General features: G+C 34.3%; 1 protein-coding gene across 4 annotated transcripts in view; it reads right to left on the reverse strand.

The window, feature by feature from the left end:
• Positions 1-26,388, reverse strand: part of SYCP1 (synaptonemal complex protein 1) — a 141,507-nt gene that overhangs the window by 104,496 nt on the left and 10,623 nt on the right. For all 4 annotated transcript variants that reach the window (XR_001114183.2, XM_012500322.2, XM_012500321.2 and 1 more), the window contains exons 9-15: positions 16,175-16,233; positions 14,596-14,665; positions 13,934-14,007; positions 12,573-12,681; positions 5,109-5,203; positions 4,425-4,609; positions 3,044-3,111 (exon numbers count right to left, since the gene is read on the reverse strand). Coding sequence is in view for 3 of the 4 variants with exons in the window: in XM_012500322.2 (XP_012355776.1) it covers positions 3,044-3,111; positions 4,425-4,609; positions 5,109-5,203; positions 12,573-12,681; positions 13,934-14,007; positions 14,596-14,665; positions 16,175-16,233 (660 nt within the window). In the remaining variant the exon portion in view is untranslated. The remainder of the gene's footprint in view (positions 1-3,043; positions 3,112-4,424; positions 4,610-5,108; positions 5,204-12,572; positions 12,682-13,933; positions 14,008-14,595; positions 14,666-16,174; positions 16,234-26,388) is intronic.

The following is a 26,388-nucleotide window of genomic DNA, read 5'->3' on the forward strand; positions in this document are numbered from 1 at the left end:
ATAGTACAGAATATCCTTCAAGATTTCTGGTTTTGAGACTATATTGTCACCCAAAGAAGTTGAGTACCTATGTCATTGTTAATCCTACTTTCCTACACATGATGTTTCTTGCACTCCTTCATCCTCTACAACTATCCAAAGCCTTAAAGTCTACTTTTAAATTTAAATCTACCTTTTCCATAAAGCCTTTTCCAGCTATGCAGTACACATTGCTATCTTAGGCTTCCTCTTGGTATCAGTATTAACATACCTCCATCAATAAGAAATCTGTGAGCATTCACCCAAAATATATAAGTATGTATAAAATACAAATGCATATTTATATTTACATAAATGTATAATCAATGTTATAAATTAATGTTTACAAATATAAATTTATAAAATATAAATATGTATTATAGTATTCATTATAAAACATATTTAAAACATAAAAATAAATAAAAATAGAAATTCTAATATTTTCTTCCCTTTTCCTAAAGGAAATTTTGCTCACCCCTTCATTTTGGACACCATTACTCTAAAGGTTTTATGTATTTAAGCTTTCTCCAGCAATAATCAGAGATTTCTCAAAAGGATGGTATTTTACTTCTGTACATTCCTACAACATCTAAGGCAATGCTAAAAAACACACATGGTTCTGTTTCACAATTCTAGAATACTTTTTCAAATTTGTCAAAATATATTGCTCTACCATGAGAAAATCATATAATACAATTGCATTTTTAATATGACAAATAGCAGCCACTTAATTTCAATATTAGACTGAATTATTACAAATAAATATCCATTAAAGACATTTTAAGAAACAAAATTATTCCTTAGCCTAAGACATTAAATTAAACAATTCTAAAGAAAATAAGTACAGGTATACAAAAATTAACTCAAGATGGATTAAAGACTTAAATGTTAGACCTAAAACCATAAAAACCCTAGAAGAAAACCTAGGTAATACCATTCAGGACATAGGCATGCGCAAAAACTTCATGACTAAAACACCAAAAGCAATGGCAACAAAAGCCAAAATTGACAAATGGGATCTAATTAAATGAAAGAGCTTCTGCACAGCAAAAGAAACTACTATCAGAGTGAACAGGCAACCTACAGAATAGGAGAAAATTTTTGCAATCTACTCATCTGACAAAGGGCTAATATTCAGAATCTACAAAGAGCTTAAACAAGTTTACAAGAAAAAAATAAAAACCCCATCAAAAAGTGGGCAGAGGATATGAACAGACACTTCTTAAAAGAAGACATTTATGCAGCCAACAGACATGAAAAAATGCTCATCATCACTGGTCGTCAGAGAAATGCAAATCAAAACTACAATGAGATACCATCTCACAGCAGTTAGAATGGCGATCATTAAAAAGTCAGGAAACAACAGATGCTGGAGAGGATGTGGAGAAATAGGAACGCTTTTACACTGTTGGTGGGAGTGTAAATTAGTTCAACCATTGTGGAAGACAGTGAGGTGATTCCTCAAGGATCTAGAACTAGAAATACCATTTGACCCAGCAATCCCATTACTGGGTATAATAAGGATTATAAATCATGCCACTATAAAGACACATGCACACATATGTTTATTGCAGCACTATTCACAATAGCAAAGACTTGGAGCCAACCCAAATGTCTATCAGTGATAGATGGATAAAGAAAATGTGGCACATATACACCATGGAATACTATGCAGCCATAAAAAAGGATGAATTCATGTCCTTTGCAAGGACATGGATGAAGCTGGAAACCATCACTCTCAGCAAAAATATCACAAGGACAGAAAACCAAACACCGTATGTTCTCACTCATAAGTGGGAGTTGAACAATGAGAACACATGGACACAGGGAGGGGAACCTCACACACCAGGACCTGTTGGGGGGTAGGGGGCTGGGGGAGGGATAGCATTAGGAAAAATACCTAATGTTAATGACGAGTTGAGGGGTGCAGCAAACCAATGTGGCACATGTATACCTATATAACAAACCTACACATTGTGCACATGTACCCTAGAACTTAAAGTATAATAATAATTTTTAAAAAGTAAGTATAGGTATATATAATGATTTAAAACAGTACTTTGTGCTCAGAGGAAGAATAAAAAATGGAATGGTTTATATTATAACCATTCTAATTTAAAGTTATCCTAAGAAGATAAAATTATTTGCATTTGATAGTACAGTTTTAGATGATAAAGGGTTAATCTACAGTGGAAAATAAAGCCTCACCAAAAAAAAGCATAAATATGGTCCAAAAGTTCAACCAAACAACCTAACTACTTGTGAAATGTAAAGCACACATTTCAGATAATATTTTACTTGACAATTTTTTTAATTATACAAGTATTTAAATCTAATAATAAAGCTTACATAAAGTTATAAAAATATTTTAAAAAATACTTGCCAATTCATGAATATTTTTAATTTATAAAAAATATTTTTTCACTAAAATTGGAAAATATTTTATTCTTTGCAATTTTCCACATTTATAGATATGAAGATTTATGAATATGAAGCATATGTTATTAGAATTATCTAATTACATGGCCATAAATTATAAAATAACTGCTGTAGAGAATGTCTCTCTCGTGGCCATGAAAGTTGTTGAATTTTAATAACACCTTATGATAAAATAGGATCACATTTTCCTGTGAATAGTACATAATGTAACACGACAAAGCAATGAAATTTCAAAATTCAATTAAACAATAACAGACATTTCTCACTAAGAATTATTAAGGTCTCTGAATCCTAAAATAAAGAAAACAGAATATCAACCTCTCTTAGTTGTATTCTGTTAGGAGCCTCAGACCTCTCTTAGGCTCCCCACACTTCTAAATATCTATTAACTGCATAATAAAACTGAATAAACTAGTCTTTCTTAAGGTTTAAATTTTCTACCTTCAAATATTGAAATAAAAATATTATCAAGCAATCTCTACTGGCAAATGACAGAGGGGAAATTATATTTTATTTCAAAACAGTGTTTATGATTCTATAATAAGCTAATATTATTAAAGTACACACATTATTCTCTAAGTCTTACCCAGTTCACTTGATTTCTTTTGAAGCTCCATGGTAAGTATTTTCAATTGATCTTCATTTTTTTCCAATCTTGTAAAATATATCATTTTCATTACAAAATATTATTTTAGTCAGAATTCATCTCATAACTGAAATTGGTGCAATTTAGCAACTGATATATCTTAGAATAGATTCACCCACTGAATTGTTAAACATTTATTAAGTACCTACTCTGTGCAATATAGTGTAACATTTTAAAATAAGATATTACTATTATAAATACATAATTGTACATTACATTTATGTAATATACATAGATATACCTTAAAGCTTATGGTATAAGTTTTCTCTTAGCTGTTGATGATAATCAGATTAACACATCCTAGAACTCTGAAAGAAATTGAGTATGTAACTACTATTATACTGAGTTCTGCCTTAGGAACAATATAATTATGAGAACATGTATAATTTGGTTAACTTCTCTGGCTTTCTGTTTCCTCAAAGTATAAAACTGAGGTAATAGGGATAGAGGAATCTTAGGTAACCTACCATTTTAAAAATGAAAAATCACTGGATAGGTCAATCAAAAATATATAAATTAGAGGAGCTAGAAAGACTAGCTTTTCCCTCACCATGCACAAGCAACGGAGAAAAAATATTGCTAAGCCCCAGCTGTGGCTTCAGAGAGAAACCTGTTCTCCTTTATCCTACCAAACTTAATTAACCCTAATGCTAATGAGACAAAAAATAATTATCTAGGCCTCCTAACACAGCTTTATATAAATATTTCCTTAATATAGAGTAGTAAAAAATAGAGTCTTTAAGACTCAAGTGTTAGAAAAACTGCTATTTAGATGAAATGAAAATACTAGTTTATTTTTTATGTAATCACATTTGTTAAACCATTTATTTAATAAGTTAATGATAATTATATTAATTAAATTGATACTGATTAATTGGTTAATTTAATAAACATAGAGTAGTACTTACCTATGCCAGGCTAGCTGTTAAATTTATAAATCAGAAAGTTCTACAGACCTCAGTAAGATAAACCCTACAGCCTGGAAGTTACTTCTAGGAAGGTAATAATAATCTACAGAGTCATTAAATATATCATATCACTGCATCAAGCCTTCATGAGTTTATGTATATAACTAAATTCTATGGCAAAGCATACATGAGAACTATCCTAAAGACCATCTTCTTTTACATCTTTTCCTAAGATATCTGTCTGTCCAAAGAAACTTTTAAAATGTATTCCCACTTTATAAGTAAGAGACCTCACTACAGTTGTTATATGAATTACACATCAGTTGGCAATGCAAAGAAAATGGCATTGAATATTAAAAGTAAATTGTTTTTTATTCACTTATTTCATGTGTTAAAAATAATAAATATTTTACCTTTGCTGTTCTGTTCTCAATAATTCTTTCAAGCTGCAGACAGTAGTTTCAAATTCAGTAACCACAAACGAATGAGCAACTCTAGCTTTATTAGATTCTTCCATTTGAGCTTCTTTTTCTTCAGTTAGCTGACAAATTGTTTTTGTTGCTATCTGTAAATCTTCCTCTAAAGCCTTTTGAGTACTCTAAATGAAATAAAGTATAAAATAAGAGCAATGATCCAAAGGCCTTAACCAAAAAAGCTGAACTCATCTGCTTCTATACATTTACTGCCCCTTTCCCACCCTCATATTTTCCTAACTATTATTCCTCCTCCCTACCCTGGAATGCCCACTCACTACTCTTATTTCAATTCACTGTTCTCCAAATCCCACCTACAGTTCCAACTCCTCCATGGAGGCTTCCTAGCCAACCCAGCCATACTGTTCTCGCAATTCTTAGAACTATTAGTTTATTACCTAAACCACCCTGTTGTCACCTGTCCAGGGTCTTGTATTTTAATTATACTTTTGATGTGTTTTTATCCAATGTCTCTAAACTATAGCATTTTGCAGAGTAGGATTGTGTCTTCTCTAACTATTTGAAACTCCAGGTCCTTGTACATTGTATTAGTATTTAATAAATATTTGTTGACTGATTGATAGTGTGAGACTTATTACACACTAATGAGTTTTTAAATCATACCACGCTTCTTTGTAATGACACTTTAATATCTTCTAGTTCTTTAGTCAAATGATGCTGCTTCTCAATTGATTGTTTTAAGTTTTCACTCTGTAATTCTAAAAGAGAAAGTTATAAATAGATAGTACTTAGGAGAAGATATATACCAAGAAAACTAAGTATTATTTGTGACAATTAGTCTTTTTCTTCCATTAGATAATAGTCCAAAATGAGGGGGAAATATGCAAATATAGACACACAAATATTGGTCACCATCAAGCTTTATTGACTTTTCAGGACTGTTATCTCCCAAGAACTCAAAAATAAATATTTAAGGACTTACATTTTTTATAATAGCAAAACATTAGAAACAACCTAAATATCCAAAAGTAGACAAATTATGGAGGTACATATATGGGATGGTATACCATGTAGCCACTGAAAATGTAATACAAATTTTATTGATTGATTCTTAATTTGGATATTCATAAAATATAGAATAAAAAGAGTGGGTTTAAAGCAATATTTAAACACTGCATGCAAAAGGAAAAGATCCACACTAAAATATGAAAAGTAATTTATCTCCCGATGATAAAATTATTCACAATTTTATTTTCATTATTGATTATCTTGATTTTTTTATTTTTCAAAATATTCTCTTTATTTATTAAATGGTAAATAAAAGCTTCTGTCTCCACTTAAGAGCCCATTTTTAATAAATACTAAGTCTCAGGTACTAGTCTATATGTTTTATATTTGTGCACTCATTTTTAAACATCATAAAAACAATAGGAGAAAAAAGAAGTTCATTATATTCTCTGAATTCAAATTATACGATTTCCTTTTACTAAGCTACCTGGCCTCGGGCATGATACTTAACCAGTCTGACTACTTTTCCCACCTGGCATATTAGAATAATGATAATTGTTCATATTATGAAGAGTCACCTGCTGTTAGAATTAAACAAGATAATGCAACTTAAAATGCTTAAGCACAGTGTCTAATCTATAATCAATAAATGATAACTGCTACTAAGATGATGATAATGGTGATATATGGTAGAAATTGGACCCTAATATTCATGATAATTTACAATATATTGGTCAGGCAGGCAAATAAACAATGAGTGTGCTGATGGGTACTCACTAGAAGTTCTGAGTTTACATAGAGGGGACACCTAAGCCAAATAAGATCAGTCAGGGTTAGAGGTACAGGGAGACAGAAAAAGTTTAAAGACTTCAGGAAAGTAGCAGCTGAGTTGAAACATTTGAAAGACAGTAAGAATTAAATTAGCAAAGGTAATGGGAGTTAGGAGAGAAAAGGTCACGGGCAAGTGTAAGAGCATGTACAAAGGAAAACACAGAAGAGATAGAATGACACGTTCTGGCATCTAAAGAAAATGTATTTTAGGAGCATAAGGCTTGAAGTATAACGAATAAGCCACAGGAGATATGATTGGAAACATAACAAGGACAAGATCATAACAGGACTTTTATAACTTGTTCAGTCTTCTGGTTCATAATTCATGAAGACCATGCAAAACAATAAAGGATGTTAAGCAACAGAAGTACGTGCCAAGTTTATATTTTTAAAATTTCATTCTGAAAAAACTACATAGAATGAAAGGGTCATTGGTCCAACTCTGGGGAAAAAATAGAAAAAGTAAATCTGGGCCGGGCCCGGTGGCTCATGCCTGTAATCCCAGCACTTTGGGAGGCCGAGGCGGGCGGATCATGAGGTCAGGAGTTGGAGACCATCCTGGCCAACATGGTGAAACCCCGTCTCTACTAAAAATACAAAAATTAGGTGGGCATGGTGGTACACGCCTGTAGTCCCAGCTACTAGGGAGGCTGAAGCAGGAGAATCACCTGAACCAGTAAGGCAGAGGTTGCAGTGAGCCAAGATTGCACCACTGCACTCCAGCCTGGTGAGGGAAATGTTGACTAATGATTGTGGTGTCCATTATCATACTATTTCTTATGGTCTGGTGATAAATGTCTCCTCTGAAAAATCATAAGCACAAACTAGCCCTTAGGCATGTATGGGAACAGAATGCATACTGCCAGAATTTTCCAAAGAGCTCCGAGCCAAAATTTAATTTGAAGTGCTCCTGTTTCCCCAGGATCCTAGAAAATGGAATATGCAAATTTTCTCCAGGCCTAATATACTGCTAATCCAGGCCTTAAAGAATTTCCACAAATAAAGTTACATGACCTCACAATCAACAAACACAATAGGAAACAAAGCACCATGAACAGAGTCAGAAAATGAACAAAAGGCTAACTTAGATCTGCAAAGATTTCATATTTTAGAATTATTGGCTATGAAATTTAAAAACAAGTATTATCACATACTTTGTAAACTAAAGGAAGATATCAGTAAATCAATAAAACTACGAGAAGTAATACATAAAATTGAAACTGGAAACTCCAAAGGGATAATGTTGAGCTTTGTCATTTAAACACTCCTGTAAAAGGGAATAAAAATTCAAGATCAAATATTAAGAATATTAAAGCATTAAGCTCCTGAAAAAATAGGAATTTGACAGGCCAAAAATGAAGAGAAAATAGAAACCTATAGAAGTAAGGTAACCACAAAATTTGTTTGTGCCCAGAGGGCATTTGCAGACCCTGGCAAAGTTGGACTTTTAGTTTGAAATATGATGGGATAAAGAATTTAAAATATATGAAAACCCAAAGATTACAGAAGGTAGAGGGTGTCTAAGAAGTAAACGTTTGTACAATAAGTTGGGACAGTTTTGATGTAAGGAGCAAGCAAAAGTAAACCAACTCACAGGCAGATTTGCAGCCCAGGTTCAAATCACCTGAGTAGTTCGGGACACCCCAGGCCTTCAAGCGGCCTTAATGTTGTCGCAAATATAGAAATATCAAGTGCATGGGGGAAAAAACAACAAATTCTCCCAGGGGGATGTTAAGCAGGCCTTAACTTATTCCTACAAGTAATCTTTTTTTTCAAGTAAAAAAAATGAGGATAAAGTCAAAAACAATAAGGCACACAAGCAAACAAGGCACTTCGACTAAAAACTATCATAAACAAGACAGAATGAGAATCACAAACATTTAAAATAAAAAAATCAGAAAAGGACTATAAAACAGCTATGGTTTGTATATTTAAAGAAAAGACAACCTTGAAAATAAGAAGAAATAGAAAACTAGATAAAATAGAATGGCAAGTTAGAAAAAGAAGAATAACATCTGAAAATAAACATCTTAGTAACTAAAAATAAAATGGAGGAATTTCATAATGTGTGAGAAATAAAAGAGAAGAAAATTAGTGAATTACAATATAGGTAAAAAGAAATTAGGATACAGTATAGAAAGGCAAAACTGTTGAAACAGAAAAAAAGAGATTAAGAGTCAAAGAAGAGTTAGAAAATTAATGTAGGTTTTTATTTTGGTTTTGGGTTTGGTTTTGTTTGGTTTGTTTGTTTGTTTGTTTGTTTGTTTGTTTGTTTGTTTTGAAACAGGGTCTCACTCTGCCACCCAGGCTGGAGTGCAATGGAGCAATCATAGCTCACTGTAACCTCGAACTCCTGGGCTTATGTGATCCTTCCACCTCAGCTTCCCAAGATGCACACAGGTTTTTTCCTCAAAAATTTTTTCTTACTCAGAAAATGAGGAAACAGAAAGTAGAGCAAATACAATATCTGAAGAGATTATTGTTGAGAATTTCCAATAAACAATAGTAACAGACAGTAATTTACAGATTGAAGAAGCTATTAAACGAAACTAAGCCTATGAGTTAATATATTATACTGTAAATGCTAAAAATCAAAGATGAAGAAAATCTGAAAATCCATTAGAGAGGGAAAAGATATTACCGACTTCTTAAAATCAACAAAGTAAGCCAGTCATGGTGGTTCACATCTGTAATCCCAGGACTTTGGGAAGCCAAGGCAGGAGGATCGCTAGAGCCCAGGAGTTTGAGACCATCCTGGGCAACACAGTGAGACCCTGTCTCTACAAAAAATGTTAAAATTAGCCAGGTGTGGTGGCATCTGCCTGTATCCCAGCTACTCAGGAGGTTGGGTTGGGAGGATCACTTGAGGGCATGATTGTGCCACTGCACTGCAGCCTGGGCAACAGAGCGAGACTCCATCTAGAAAGGAAGGAAGGAAGGAAGGAAGGAAGGAAGGAAGGAAGGAAGGAAGGAAGGAAGGAAAGAAGGAAGGATAATACCTTCCATGTGCTAAAAGAAATGTCTAGAAATAATGTAGGGTGTGCCAACCGAGAAAGACATATCATGCAAACATATCCTTTATGGATGAGAATGAATAAACAAATTTTCAGATAAATGGAATCTATGACAGCTAATCACAAGCATATTCTCACTAAAGGAGATTCTGAATATTCCTCTTTAAAACAGAAAGAAAATGGTCTGAATGAAAAGTTTAAGATACAAAAAAAAAGAGCAAAGAAATTGAAAAAAATACATGGGTAAAACGAAATAAATATTGTCTGTATAAATCAGTAATAATAATGTCCTGTCTATAGAACTAAAATACACATATTGTAGCACTGTTCACAATAGCAATATGGAATCAACCAGTGTTCATCAACAGATGACTGGATAAAGAAATGTGTGTGTGTATACATATATAAATATATATATACACAAATTGGAATACATATATACAAATTGGAATACTGTTCAGCCATAAGAAATAATGAAATCATGCAAAATCTGATTGTTATCTACTTAAATTTTTGATAATTAATACTCTTGAGGAACCAACTGTTATTAGCAAGTGACAAAATAAATTAAGTAATAACAGGCAAACATTGAAAAGGAAAACGAAAATTAGTTGATCATAATTAATTTAAATGAGTATTTCTAGGCGGGGTGGAGTAGTTAGTAGCATACCAACTCTCACGCTGGAAACAACCAGAAAAGACAGAATGACATAAAAGGACTAAATGGGCTAAGATTCTTAAAAGAAAACTGCTGAAAGTGAACTGATAAAGTACAACTGACACCTGCCGATCTGCGCATAAGCAAAAGACTAAGATGCTGTCTTAACCCAGGCAGAGTCCTGTTGCTAAGGTACAGAAAAGCCAGCTTACTTTTGAGAGGTCTCAAAGAGCTGAAGAAACAAAATTGAAGACTTGAAAAACCTTATATACTTGGCCAGTTTCCTTTCATTTAGCTCAGTCTCTAACTGGAATCAGATAATCAGCCCAACACACCCCCAATTTCTCTCCAGCAGAGAAAAGACAACATCATCGGGAAGCTCCAAGATTTTTCTTATTGCAATGTACAGAATTTAATTTTAAAAATTACTGGGCACACCAAAGGATAAGAACAAATGCCCAAACAGCAAAATAAAAAAGAAAAAGTAAAAAGAAAGAAAATCAAATAGTGGTTGCCAGAAGCTGCAGGAAGAAGGGAATGGAGTGTTATTTTTTAATGGGTACAGAGTTTCCATTTTGCAAGATGAAAAGAGTTCTTGGATGGTGAGTTCTTGGAGAAGACAGATGGTGGTTATGGTTGCATAACAATGTGAACATACTTAATGCTATAGAACTGGACACTTAAATATGATTAAGATGGTAAATTTTATGTTACACGTATTTTACCACAGTTTTAAAAAAGAAACAATAGAAATAAACAAACAGATGAGACATATATTGAAATAAACAGAGAATAGCTATAAAATATCAATGATGAATATATATTTAAGAGGTGAAAAATGAGATTTTTAAAAGAGGAGAAAACTTAACCAGAGTATTGGACTCTTAAGTAATCAAATGGAAACTTCAAAATGAAAAATACATGATTCATTTAAAGTTAAGAATTCAGTAGATGGGTTTAAAGGAAATTAGACACATCACAGCCAGGATTAGATAACAGATCAGTAAAAAATATCCACACTGAACACAGAGAAAAACAAGTAGAAGATACATACCTATGGAAAATAATGAAAAGTCACTTAAATGAACACACTTCAGTGGGTATGAGTCTACAGAAATCATACAGAATTATAGTTGTTTATTACTTTTTTCACTTTATATGATAAGATTAAATATTATTTCATTCATCCAACTATTGAACTCATGTGCAAAACCATATACTGGGCACTACAGTTACAAAGATATTTAAGACCCAATCCCTCCTCAAGACACTCCTAGTCACAGGGGACAAACAGATAATGTTTATGCCCTTACTAAGAATTTAGCCAACAGACTTGGGGTGGAGAGAAGAGATTCATTTTGAGTACAGGAAGTAGCCAAAAGCATGGGGTGGGATCGAAAGAGCACAAAATATAGGTCAAGTTAAATTATTTCAATATATCTGGAGTATATCATATAGTAATGACAGTAAGATGAAATTAGCAAGTATAGATTGGCAGAAACCAGATAATTATTTGCCATGTGAAGACAAGAGAATGTTTTGAAGAATAGAAAAACAACAAATGCCATAAGATCCCTATAATGTTCTGGAAGGTGCATGGTGTTTCACAAACACTATGCCAAGTGTCCTGCCATTTAAAAAAGTTTGAAAAATATTCCCTAATAAGACAGTCTAAACATGACATAACACTCAGGATCCTTCATAAAGGGATCCAAATCTTTTACAATTTCATCTGTCTGAGTTCAATAAGACATTGCCACACCAGTCAGTTTACTAAAAATATACCCTAACATTCCTACTTCCATGACTTGCACAAGCCATTTATTCCACCTGTATTGTCTCCTCCAGTTCACTGTCTAGTAAACTTTTACGCAGTTCAACAGTTTTTCCCTAATGCCTTCTAAAGGTCTCTCTCTGAGAAAAATTAGTAACTCTCTCCATCGTACTCCCATATGATTTGTTCATTCAAAAAATGATGTTTGCTAGGCACAGTGGCTCATGCCTGTAATCCCAGAACTTTGGGAGGCTGAGGCGGGTGGAACACCTGAGGTCAGGAGTTCGAGATCAGCCTGGCCAGCAAGGCGAAACCCTGTCTCTAGGAAAATACAAAAATTAGTCAGGCGTGGTGGTACACACATATAGTCCCAGCTACTAGGGAGGCTCAGGCAGGAGAATCGCTTGAACTCGGGAGGCAGAGGTTGCAGTGAGCCAAGACTGTGCCACTGCACTCCAGCCTGAGTGATAGAGAGACTCCATCTCAAAAAAATAATAATATTATTAATTTTGAGTGCTTTATATGTGCCAGGCACTGCTCTCGGCACTTAGAATGCAACAGTTCCAAGTTAGTGAACAAAAAAGACAAGGTCTCTGTCTCTGTGGAGCATATAGTTGAAACATTTGAAAAAGGTAAGAGCATGGAAAAGGGAAAAGAAGAGTACATGTATTTTACAAAAGCTCCCCAGGTTAATCTATTATGCCCTCCTCCAACCGAACCAACTCAGATTGAGAAGTACAGTACTAGAAAGCATTACAACAAACTTGTAATGAAAGTCAACGTTTAGAACATAACAAGAGGAATACATAAGGCACATTATATTATCTTATATAAATTCTTACTTGTCTTTTCCTCTAATTGATTAACTTTATCTCTGGATTCCTCTAGCAGAAATGTTAAATCTTTCATTTTATTTTCTTTCTCAGTGATTTGGATCAATAGTAGTGATACCTAAAATATTTAAATAATACATTATCAATATAAAAAGTTAAATATGACAACTTAACATTTATAATACCTACAATTATTTTATGTACTTGTCTACATGCTTTTCAGCTGGTCCAGTTAACCCTCCCACCCTGGTCTCTACTCCCTGGCAGCCAATGTAGAGGCAGTGGCATATCAAATTGAAAAAGGCAATCTCTAAACATGGGTATTCCAGGCACAGGGATGGGTGGGGGTATATATAATGGAAAAGTCAACATATATAATGGTAAGATTCAGTCTGTCTTTGCTATCCTGCCCAATTCAGTTCCAGAATGCCATCAGCCAAGTTTATATCCGCAAGCAAGAATTTAGAAACCCCCAGCAAAAAAAGTGTTACAAATAATGACATTTAGGAGTCCTCAGCAAAAACACTAGCTGGCCATGCCATCATTTTACAAGGAAGCCCAACAATCTGTAAGCTCTGCCCATGCACGTAGAACTCCAAAAAGCGTTTTAGTACTTCACTCTATTTTTGTGGTTTTTATTATCCTCTCTGTACTGTGAATTAATTTTTTAAATTATTAAGTAGATATCCCTGTTAACCATATTAGAAGACATCTTGTGGCAAATTAGACAAGAAAAACTGCAAATATAGTGAGAAATAGAAGAGGATTCTATTATATATATTGCTTTCCATTTGGGAAGCAGAAGACTTGAAACTGATAGAGATGGCATAATAATAATCTGAAACATTCTTGTGAATGCCAAAGGATATAGAGTTAACATTTTCAAGTCTTCCACTACATGACATTAATATAAAAAAATCTGCGTCTTGTTTTCTTAGGCTAAAAAAGAAAAAAGAAAGACGCAACAGAATATTTTAGTTCCTCTTCATTGGTATTATGAATAGCACATTTCAAAACAAACTGCAAAATGTAAGTTGAGTAGTCAATGATCATCTATATGTTTCGTGAATTTTTTGTCTGAACAAAAGTTCTCACAAAATAATATATTTTGAGGCAATATCCTATTACCCACTGATATAAATATTATAGAAGAATAATTGATTAAAACCCAAAAAAAACTAGAGTGAGTACATATTTGAGTCAATTAAAATTAAGTGAGTCTAAAGGCTAAATATTTATAGATGTATAATATTAAAATTCTCTCACAGGAATTTATCATACATTCAGCAAATATAAACTTCTTTTGAAATTTTAAGTATTTAATGAATTAGCAAATATAAAGAATACAAAGAGTTGGTTTTTTAAAAAACCTGCTTTTCCTTGTCATTTATTTCCTTCTTGTATTCTTGTTCAAGGTGTTGGATTTTTTCATAATCTTCCTTTACTTTAAAAATAAAACAAATATACTGTAATGTCATAACATAATTGTATAACATTTCTATTACAAACAAAATTTAAAGTTTATTTCACCTCATTTATCTCTAAATTATATTAAACTCTAAAAGTTTGTAATGAGCTAATATTGCTGTTTCCTTCCTTTCTGTTTAGTAAAATAGTAAATATAAATAATATCAGTTATAATAACCTAAAATTCTACAATTCTTATATATAAAAGTTTATTTTCTAAAACACTAATCTGAAATAACAGGTTTTAACTATATATAATATGATACATATACAATTATTTTAGCATGCATACTATACCAAGATATGTAAAAAGAGACCAAATCACATTTCTAAAAAAAAATAAAATTAGTTTGATTTCACGAAAGATGTAGTTTTAAAGCTCAAAACTATTTTTAACAAATATTAATTCCCCGCCACATTCCACAAGATTTAGAGGGGCTTACAGAAATAAAGAAAATAGAAAATAGTTGAGAGCATCAGGCTAAAGAGATGAAAACATTAATGGAATCTGATAAAAATATAAGTAGCAAAACAGTAATAGAAAAATTAAGATCCCTATACCTACACTTAAAAAGCATTTCCAGTCTGGAATTCTCAGCTTGCACACGAAGTTCCTCAAAAGCTGTTATCATTTTCTGAAATATAAAGTTTAACTTTTAAGAATCATACTTAGATTTTTTTCAATATCTTTCTTCAAACTATGAAAAATTACCAAATTTGTATCATGTGATCATTAAATTAAAACCATACAATTTGGAATAACTAAAACACTGTAATTTGAATTACTTACTCAAAATTTATTAAGAGGGCCTTACGTTAGTTTCCTAGATGCTTAAATGCACTGGCAACATGTTATACAATACAAAATAGCAGCAAATGGATTGTTGGTACACCAGCCATTTACTTAATAGCATGTATCAAAATCTGTAATTTTATATTTATTTGTGCTTATTTATTTATGTCTTCTCCAGTAATGTGAGGCCTCTCCCCGTAAATCCAAAGTTCCATCATCTAGCAGCATGTGTTCATTCAGCATTCAACAAATCCTGCTTTGTAAAATCAGGTTAATTAATTAATTAATTACTGAGTGCCTATTATGTGCCAGGAACTCTTTTAGGCAATAGGGATAGAAGACAAAGTCTCGGTCGGGCGCGGTGGCTCACGCCTGTAATCCCAGCACTTTGGAAGGCCGAGGCGGGCGGATCACGAGGTCAGGAGATCGACACCATCCTGGCTAACACGGTGAAACCCCGTCTCCACTAAAAATACAAAAAATTAGCCGGGCGTAATGGCGGGCCCCTGTAGTCCCAGCTACTCGGGAGGCTGAAGCAGGAGAATGGCGTGAACCCGGGAGACAGAGCTTGCAGTGAGCCGAGATTGCGCCACTGCACTCCAGCCTGGGCGACAGAGCGAGACTCTGTCTCAAAAAAAAAAACAAAAAAAAAAAGACAAAGTCTCTACCCTACTGGAGCTTACAATAAAGTGTAAAAAAGAATACAAATACACACACACACACACACACACACACACATCAAATAAATGCCATGTAGCTTTACATGCTCTTGAGAAAAGTTAAATGAGGTGGATATATATAGAATAATCAAATAGAAATTTTAGATAAAGTATTAAGGGGAGAATAACAAAAAAGCAGAATGAAGTTTAGAAATGTGCATAAGATCTTAGACATAAAAGTTCTGAAAAGGGTACAAATTCAAAGAACCACCATCAGAAAGAGCTTGGCAAATTTGAGAAACATAAAAGAGTGACTATAGCAGAAAAGCAAAGTGGACAATGACAGGAGATGAGAAAACAAAGGTAAACAGAAGCCAGACACAGATGAATAATACTTTATATGTTTTCAAATTAACGGTTATGTGTCACAATGTGCTGATTTCTGACAAGAGTCAGTAAATATTTGATAAATTAAGTGATGTCACTAACATGTAAATCAAAAAACTCCTACATAACAAAACATTAATGCTCATAGTATAAAACCTTAGGAATTTTATTGGTGATACAATAATGTATCAACAAATAAATAATAATCTTTTTAGTAAGAATAGTTGTCCATATCTTTGTAGCAATCGCTCTAATTTGCTCAGAAATTCCTATGTTTAAAACACTCAGATTTCATTAACACTCACCTCAATGTTATTATTTAGATCCATATAAACTTGCCTGGTTTCTTCCCGTTCATATTCATCTATTGTTAATATAAAAATTTCAAGATTAAATTTTAAAATAAGATGTCAACAAGACAATACTCAAAATGCCTCCAGAAAACATTAAAATATTTAAAATTATGTGTTAATGATGAACATTGGATTATCTAAATCATTACTGGGTCTTTTTAAGTTGCATCAAAAGCTGTTTGGGTCCAGTCTGTTGTGAAGAAGCTCAGAAGTCACTGCTCCATCCTAACGACAGGTAAAAAGCTGAACAAACTAAAATATTAACAACTCTTCTCAGATCCTTAAGAGAAGTAAAGTCGCAGGACAAACTACTACCCCAAAATTGGAGAAACAGGCAAACACAGAGAGAATCACAACTTACCAAGGCAGAAACCCATAAGCAGAAAACTCTGTGGGAACCAGAGTTAGGGAAAGAAAACCTGAACTATAATTGACGCATTGCTGGAAATTCAGTGTAAACAAATCTGAGAGATACACTTTGTGGAGGCTGGGTGTGGTGGCTCACACCTGTAATCCTAGCACTTTGGGAGGCAGAGGTTGGCAGGTTGCTTGATACCAGGAGTTCAAGACCACCCTGGCCAACGTGGTAAAACCCCATCTCTACTAAAAATACAAAAATTCTCCAAGCATGGTATCACATGCCTATAGTCCCAGCTACTCAGAAAGCTGAGACATGAGAATCGCTTGAACCCAGAAGGCAGAGATTGCAGTGAGCTGGGTGACAGAGCGAGACTGTATCTCAAAAAATAAAAATAAAAAACCTCTGTGGAGACCCAGTCATCAGAGAGGCCCCACATTCTTGTGAGTTTAACCTTCTGGAGCTCTACCAGGTTTCTCACAATGAACATAGGAAAAACATCCCCTTGTGCTTCTGACAGGAAAAGCCGTTTTGAACTATACCAATGTGTCCCATTCTTAACAAGGCCTCCCTTGGGAGAGCAAAATCTGCTGGGAATTTGTCAGAGCCTAACTAACCTGGGGGAAGGGAAATACCCAATTCCAGACAGCTCTAGCCTTCCATGTGAAGTAAGGAAAATGTCCAACTCCATCCCCCTCTAGCCATCCAGATGGAAAATGGGAAATTCACAACTGCAGCCCACTCTACCACCTTGTCCCGTCTAACGAGGAGAGCGATGCAAGGGCTGAGAAGTATTTATGAAATTCATAATCTGGAGGCAAAAATTTGCTAAAAAACTGAGACCTAACCATAGGTCTATAGAACACTCCTCCCTCTATACTTTACCAGCACATTACAACAATTCCTTTACCCAGTACATCATGTGTAGCTATCCAAAACAATAAAAATACAAGCATACTAAAAGGCAAAAAATACACTTTGACAAGACAAGACAAGCATCAGAACCAGACTCCGATACAGTTAAGGACGTCAGAATTATCCCAGACCAGTAATTTAGAACAACTATGATTGATATACTAAGGGCTCTAGTACATAAAGTAGACATCACACAAGAATAGATAAGCAATTTAAAGAGATAGGTGAAAATTCTAAGAATGACTCAAAACAAAAATGCTACAGATCAAAATCACTGTAACAGAAATGAAGGGCTTGTGGGTGTGGGGGCTCATGCCCATAATCACAGCCACTCAGAAGGCTCAGGCAAGATGATTACTTGAAGCCAGGAGTTGGAGACCAGCCTAGACAACATAGAAAGACACTGTCTCTAAAAAAAATAAAACGAAGAAATGAAAGGCTTATTAGTAGACTAGACACAGCTGAGGAAAGAAATCTTTGAAGTTGAAGATACTTCAACAGAAACCTCAAAAACTGAAAGGCAAAGAGAAAAAAGACTAGAAAGAACAGAACAGAATATCCAAGAACTGTAAGACAACTACAAAAAGTATAATGGGAATACCAGAAGGAGAAGAAAGAGAAAAAAGAACATAAAAAAATATTTGTAACAATAATGACGAGAATTTTCCCTAAATTAATTTCAGACACCAAGTCACAGATCCAGGAAGCTCAGAGAACGGAAAGCAGGATAAATGCCAAAAACACTACACCTATGCATATTACATTCAAACTACAGAAAATCAAAGATAAAGCTAGAGGTAAAAAAACATTTTACCTATAGAGGAGCAAAAAGAAAGATTATATCTGACTCCTCCTCAGAAACCACACAGGCAAGAATAGAATGGAGTAAAATATTTAAAATGTTGAGAGAAAAAACCAGCAACACAGAATTCCGTAATTTGAGAAACTATCCTTCAAAAGTGAATAAATACTTTCTCTGACAAAAGTAGACAGAATGTGTTGCCAGCAGACCTGCCTTCCAAGAAATGTTAAAAGAAATTATTTAAAGAGAAAGAAAATGATTTATGTAAGAAATTCAGATCTCTATAAAGAAAAAAAAGAGCAACAGCTCGTCTCAGTGGCTCACACCTGTAATCCCAGTGCTTTGGGAGGCCAAAGTGGGAGGATCACTTGAGGCCAGAAGTTCAAAACCAGCCTGGATAACATAGCAAGACCCCATCTCTACCAAAAAAAAAGAAAAAGAAAGAAAAAAAGAGTATCAATGCAGAAATAAGTGAAGGCTAAATAACTTTTATTTTTCTCTTTCTTAATTGATCTAACATATAAGTTTGTCAAAAATAGTAATACCAATAATGGGCCAGGCACAGTGGCTCACACTTGTAATCCCAGCACTTTGAGAGGCCAAGGTAGGTGGATCACTTGAAGTCAAGAGTTCAAGACCAGTCTGGCCAACATGGTGAAACTCCATCTCTACTAAACATACAAAAGTTAGCAGGGTGTCATGGCACATGCCTGTAATACCAGCTACTCGGGAGGCTGAGGCAGGAGAATCACTTGAACACAGGAGGCGGAGGTTGCAGTGAGCCAGGATCATACCACTGCACTCCAGCCTGGGCAACAGAATGAGATTCTGCCTCAAAAAACAAAACAAAACAAAATAGCAACAATGTATTAGATTATAAATGCTTATTTATGCTTTATATAAAAGAAATTAATGACAGCAATGATACAAAAGGTGGGAGGAGGCCAGCCGGGCCTGGTGGCTCAAGCCTATAATCCCAGCACTTTGGGAGGTGGAGGAGGGTGAATCACTTGAAGTCAAGAGTTCAAGACCAGCCTGGCCAACATGACAAAACCCCGTCACTACTGAAAATACAAAAATCAGCCAGGCTTGGTGGTGGGCACCTGTAATCTCAGCTACTCAGGAGGCTGAAGCACGAGAATCACTTGACCCCAGAAGGTGGAGGTTGCGGTGAACCGAGATGGCATCACTGCACTCCAATCTGGGCAATAGAACAAGACTCTGTAACCAAAATAAAAGAAAAAAAAAAAGATGGGAGGAAAGAATTATAAGGTACTCATATTAACCTTGAAGCAGTAGAGGGTTATTTGAAAGTCGACTTGGATTACTGTAAATATATATTGCAAACTCTAGTGAAATCACTTTAAAAAATAAAAATAGAAGTATAACTAATATTCTAAGAAAGGAGAGAAAATGGAATCACATAAAATGCTCAATTAAAACCACAAATAGCACAAAAAGAGTAAAAGACAAAAATAGGAACAAAGAACAGGACAACAAATAGAAAAACAGTAATAAATGTGGTAGATAATAATCCAACTATATCAATAATCATTTTGAATGACAATAGTCTAAATGACCAACCAAGAGATTGTCGGAGTGGATCAAAAAACAATACCCAACTACATGCTGTCTATAAGAAACTCACTTTAAATGTAAAATCACATCTAGAATAAAAGTAAATGGATAAAGATATACCATATTAACACTAATCACAAGAAAGCATATTAACACTAATCAAAAGAAAATTAAAAACTTCTGCTCTACAAAAGAGAATGTCAAGAGAATGAGAATACAAGCCACAGACTGGGAGAAAATGTCTGCAAAAGAAACATTTGATAAAGGACTGTTATCTATAATTTACAAAGACTCAAATATTGTTAAGTCTTTTCTCTTATTGTTGATTAAAATTCAACAATAAGAAAACAAGCAACTTGATTAAAAAGTGGGCCAAAAACCTTAACAGACACCTTACAAAAGGAGACATACGGATGGCAAATAATCATATAAAAAGAGTAGCTATATTAATTTCAGACACAGCCAACTTCAAAGCAAGGAAAGTTGTCAGATATAAAGAGGGCCATTTCAAAATGCTTTTAGAGCTGGGCACAGTGGCTCATACCTGTAATCCCAGTACTTTGAGAGGCTGAGGATGATCACTTGAGCCCAACAGTTCAAGACCACCCTAGGCAACGTAGCAAACCCCATCTCTACAAAAAATAGAAAAATTAGCCAGAAGTGGTGGTACACACCTATAGTACCCACTACTCAAGAGGTTGAGGTAAGAAGATCCCTTGAGCCCAGGATCTCAAGGCTGCAGTGAACTATGATCACATCATTGCAGTGCAGTCTGGGTAACAGACCAAGACCCTGTCTCAAAAAATAGATAAATAAATAAAAATAAAATGCTTTTGGGTCAATTCTCCAAGAAGATATAATAATTTTTAACATGCATAGGCCTAACAATATGGTGTCAAAATACATGAAGCAAAAACTGGTAGAACTGCATAGAGAAATAAATTAATCCACTATTATAGTTGAAGATTTCAACATCTCTATCAGAAATGGACAGATCCAGCAGGCAGAAAATCAGTAAGACATGTAAGTTGAGTGTCCCTTATCCAAAATGTTTGGGAACAGAACAATTAATATATCAGATTTCAGGGTTTTTTTTAGATTTTGGAATATTTGCATTGTGTTTACCAGTTGAGCATCCCCAATCTGAAAATCCAAAATCTGAAATGCTCCAATAAGCATTTCCTTTGATCATCATTTTGGCACTCAATTGGATTTTGGAGTATTTCAGATTTGGGATTTTTGGATTAGGGCTGCTTAACCTGTAGTTGGATTCAATAAAACCATCAATCACCTTGACATTTACAGACTGCTTAATCCAACAGTAACAGAATGCATAGTCTTCTGAAGCTCACATGGAACACTCATCAAGATAGACCACAGTTTGGGCCATAAAACACACCTTAACAAATTTAAAAGATTATGAATTGTACAGTATCTGCTCTCAGATCACAATGGAATTAAACCAGAAATAAATAACAGAAAGATAGTTGGAAAATCACAAAATGCCTGGAGATTAACCAAGACACTTCTAAATGCCACCTGAGTCAAAGAAGAAATCTCAAGAGAAATTCAAAAACATTTTGAACTAAATGAAAATTAAAACACATATTATCAAAATCCATGGGATACAGGAAAAACTGAGAGGGAAATTTATAGCACTGAATGCATAAATTGGAAAAGACGATCTGAAATCAATCATCTAAGTTTCCACTGTAGGCAACTAGAAAGAGAAGAGCAAATTAAATCCAAAGTAAGGAGAAAAGAAGTAATAAAAATTAGAGCAAAAACCATGAAAGTGGAAACAGAAAATCAATATTTTAAAAAATCAATGAAACCAAAAGCTGGTTATTTGAAAAGATCAATAAAATCAATAAATTCTAGCCAGGCTAAGAAAAAGAGAGAGAGGATTCAAATTACTAATCCATAAATGAAAAAGGAGACATCACTACAAACCTCATGGATGTTAAAATGAAGAAATATTATGAACAATTCTATGCCCACAAATTTGCTAACCTAAATGGAATGGACCAACTGTCAAAAGACACAACTGCCAAAACTCACAGAATTAAAAACAGGCAATCCGAATAAGCCTATATCTATTAAAGAAATTAAGTCAATAGTTAACAACCCTCCAGAACAGAAAGCACCAGGCCTGCCAGCTTCACTGGTGAGTTCTATAAACATTTAAGGAAGAAACTATACCAATTCTGTACTATCTCTTTCAGAAGATAGAAGCAGAGGGAATATTTTCTAACTCATTCTATGATGCCAGCAGTACCCTAAAACCAAAACCAGACAAAGACATTATAAGAAAATTACAGACAGATATCTCTAATGAACATAGATGCAAAAATACTCAAAAAAAATTAGCAAATCAAATCCAACAATGTATAAAAGGAGCCTGACACAGTGGCCCACACCTATAATCCCAATTCCAGCTACTCAGGAGACTGAAGTGGAAGGATTGTTTGAGGCCAAAAGCTTGCGACTAGCCTGGGCAACATAGCAAGATCCCATCTCTAAAAAGAAATTTTAAAATTATCTGGGTGCAGTGGCACACACCTATAGTCTCAGCCACTGAGGAGGCTGAGGCAGGAGGATCACTTGAGCCCAGGAGTTCAAGGCTATAGTGAGCTATGATCATGCCTGTGAATAGCCACTGCACTCCAGCCTGGGTGACAGAGCAAGATTCTGTCTCAAAAAAAAAAAAAGTATAAAAAGAATTATACAACACAATCAAATTGGATGCAGTCAAGGTATGCAAGGCTGGCTCAGCATTTTAAATCAATTATTGTAATCCATAACATAACAGGCTAAAAAATTACATGATCATATCAATAGATATAGAAAAATTATTTGACAAAATCCAACACCCATTAATGATAAAAACTCTTACTAAACTAGGAATAGAAGGGAACTTGCTCAACCAAGTAAAGAATATCTACAGAAACCTATAGCTAATATCATACTTAATGGTGAGAAACTAGAAGCTTTTCCACTAAGATCAGGAACAAGGCAAGGATGTCCCCTCTCACCATTCTTTTTCAACATTGTACTTAAAAGTTTTAATTAATACAATAAAACAAAAAAGGAAACAAATGGAATCAGATTGAGAATAAAGAAATAAAAACTATTTTATTCACAGATAACATAACTGTCTATACAGAGAATTTGAAAGAATTAACAAAAAAAAATCCTGGAACCAATCAGCAATTACAGCAAGGTTGCATAATACAAGATTAATATACTACTATCTGATCTTTGACAAACCTGACAAAAACAAGAAATGAGGAAAGGATTCCCTATTTAATAAACGGTGCTGGGAAAACTGGCTAGCCATATGTAGAAAGCTGAAACTGGATCCCTTCCTTACACCTTATACAAAAATTAATTCAAGATGGATTAAAGACTTAAATGTTAGACCTAAAACCATTAAAATCCTACAAGAAAACCTAGGCAATACCATTCAGGACATAGGCATGGGCAAGGACTTCATGTCTAAAACACCAAAAGCAACGGCAACAAAAGCCATAATAGACAAATGGGATCTAATTAAACTAAAGAGCTTCTGCACAGCAAAAGAAACTACCATCAGAGTGAACAGGCAACCTACAGAATGGGAGAAAATTTTTGCAACCTACTCATCTGACAAAGGGCTAATATCCAGAATCTACAATGAACACAAACAAATTTACAAGAAAAAAACAAACAACCCCATCAAAAAGTGGGCAAAGGACATGAACAGACACTTCTCAAAAGAAGATATCTATGCAGCCAAAAAACACATGAAAAAATGCTCATCATCACTGGCCATCAGAGAAATGCAAATCAAAACCACAGTGAGATACCATCTCACACCAGTTAGAATGGCCATCATTAAAAAATCAGGAAACAACAGGTGCTGGAGAGGATGTGGAGAAATAGGAACACTTTTACACTGTTGGTGGGACTGTAAACTAGTTCAACCATTGTGGAAGTCAGTGTGGCGATTCCTCAGGGATCTCGAACTAGAAATACCATTTGACCCAGCCATCCCATTACTGGGTATATACCCAAAGGATTATAAATCATGCTGCTATAAAGACACATGCACACGTATGCTTATTGCGGCACTATTCACAATAGCAAAGAGTTGGAACCAACCCAAATGTCCAACAACGATAGACTGGATTAAGAAAATGTGGCACATATACACCATGAAATACTACGCAGCCATAAAAAATGATGAGTTCATGTCCTTTGTAGGGACATGGATGAAACTGGAAAACATCATTCTCAGTAAACTATCACAAGGACAAAAAGCCAAACACTGCATGTTCTCACTCATAGTTGGGAATTGAACAATGAGAACTCATGGACACAGGAAGGGGAACATCACACTCCGGGGACTGTTGTGGGGTGGGAGGAGGGGGGAGGGACAGCATTAGGAGATACACCTAATGCTAAATGACGAGTTAATGGGTGCAGCAAAACAACATGGCACATGGATACATATGTAACAAACCTGCACATTGTACACATGTACCCTAAAACCTATAGTATAATAAAAAAATTTAAAAAAAATAAATAAATAATAAAAAAAGATTAATATACTATACAAAAGTCAATCATTTTCCTATACACAAGCAATGAATAAGTGGAATTTGAAATTGAAAACACAATACCATTTACATTAGTATGCAAAAAAATGAAATACTTAGGTACAAATCTAACAAAACGTGTAAGATCTATATGAGGAAAACTATAAAATTTTGATGAAAACAATCAAATAATAATTAAATCAATAGAGAAATATTCCATGATCATGGATAGGAAGATTCAATATTGTCAAGATGTCAGTCCTTCCCAACTTGGTCTACAGATTCAATGCAATCCCAATAAAAATCTCAGCAAGTTATATTGTGGATATCTACAAACTGATTCTAAAGTTTATATGGTGAGGCAAAAGACTCAGAAGAGCCAACACGATATTAAAGGAGAAGAACAAAGTTGGAGAACTGATACTACTCAAATTCAAGACTTACTATAAAGCTACAGTGATCAACGTAGTGAGGGATTGGTGGGGAAAAAAGACAAAGAAATCAAGGGAACAAAACAGAGAGTCCAGAAATAGACCCAATAAATATAGTCAACTGATCTTTGACAAAGGAGTCACAAATAGACCCAGACAAATACAGTCAACTGAAATTTGACAAAGGAGTAACAGCTATAAAACAGAGAAAAGATGGTCTTTTCAACAAATGATGCTGAAACAAGTGGACATCTACATGCAAAAAAAAAAAAAATCTGGACACGGATCTTACACCCTTAACAAAAATTAACTCAAAATGTATCATAGACCTAATGTAAAATACAAACCATAAAACTCCAAGATAAATAGGAGAAAACCTGGATGATCTTGGGTATCACGATGACTTTTTTTTTAGATACAATCCATGAAAGACATAATTAATGAGCTGGACTTCATTAAAATTAAAAACTTCTGCTCTCCGAAAGATAATGTCAAGAGAATGAGAATACAAGCCGCAGACTGGGAGAAAATGTCTGCAAAAGAAACATCTGATAAAGGACTGTTTTCTATAATATACAAAGACTCAAAATTGTTAAGGCTTTTTTCTTATTGTTGATTAAAACTCAACAATAAGAAAACATGCAACCTGATTAAAAAATGGGACAAAGACCTTAACAGACACCTTATCAAAGGAGACATACAGATGGCAAATAATCACATGAAAAGATTCCCATCATATGTCATCAGAGAAATGCAATTTAGAACAACAAAGATAGACCAATACACACCCCTATTCGAATGGCCAAAATCCAGAACTTTGACAACACCAAATGCTGGTGAGAGTATAGAACAAAAGAAACTCTCATTCACTGCTGGTGGAAATAAAAAATTGTACACCCACTTTGGAAGACAGTTTGGCAATTTCTTACAAAACTAACATACTTTTACCAGGTGATCCAGGAATTGTGCTCCTTGGTATTTACCCAAAGGAGTTTAAAATGTCCACACAAAAGCCTGCACATGGATATTTATAGCAGCTTTATTCATAACTGCCAAAACTTGGAAGCAACCAAGGTGTCCTTTAGTAGGTGAATGGATAAATAAGCTGTGGTATGTGCAAACAATGAATGGAATATTATTCAGTGCTTAAAAAATGAGCTATCAAGTGATGAAAAGACATGGAGGAAACTTGAATGCATATTACTAAGTGAAAGAAGCCAATCTGAAAAGCCTACATACTATAGGATTCGAACTACGTAACATTCTGGAAAAGGCAAAATTATGGAGACAGTTAAAAGATCAGTGGTTACGGGAGTAGGGTGTAGAGAATCAACCGACAGAACACAGAATTTTAGGGCAATGAAACTATTCTGTATTATACTACAATGGCAGACATATTTGTCCAAATCCATAGAATGTACAACACCAAGAGTGAACACTAATGTAAACTATGAACTTCGGACAATTATGATGTGCCAATGTAGGTTCATCAATTGTAACAA

This window comes from Nomascus leucogenys, chromosome 12 (genome assembly GCF_006542625.1).
Source record: "Nomascus leucogenys isolate Asia chromosome 12, Asia_NLE_v1, whole genome shotgun sequence".
NCBI classification, from domain to species: Eukaryota; Metazoa; Chordata; class Mammalia; order Primates; family Hylobatidae; genus Nomascus; species Nomascus leucogenys.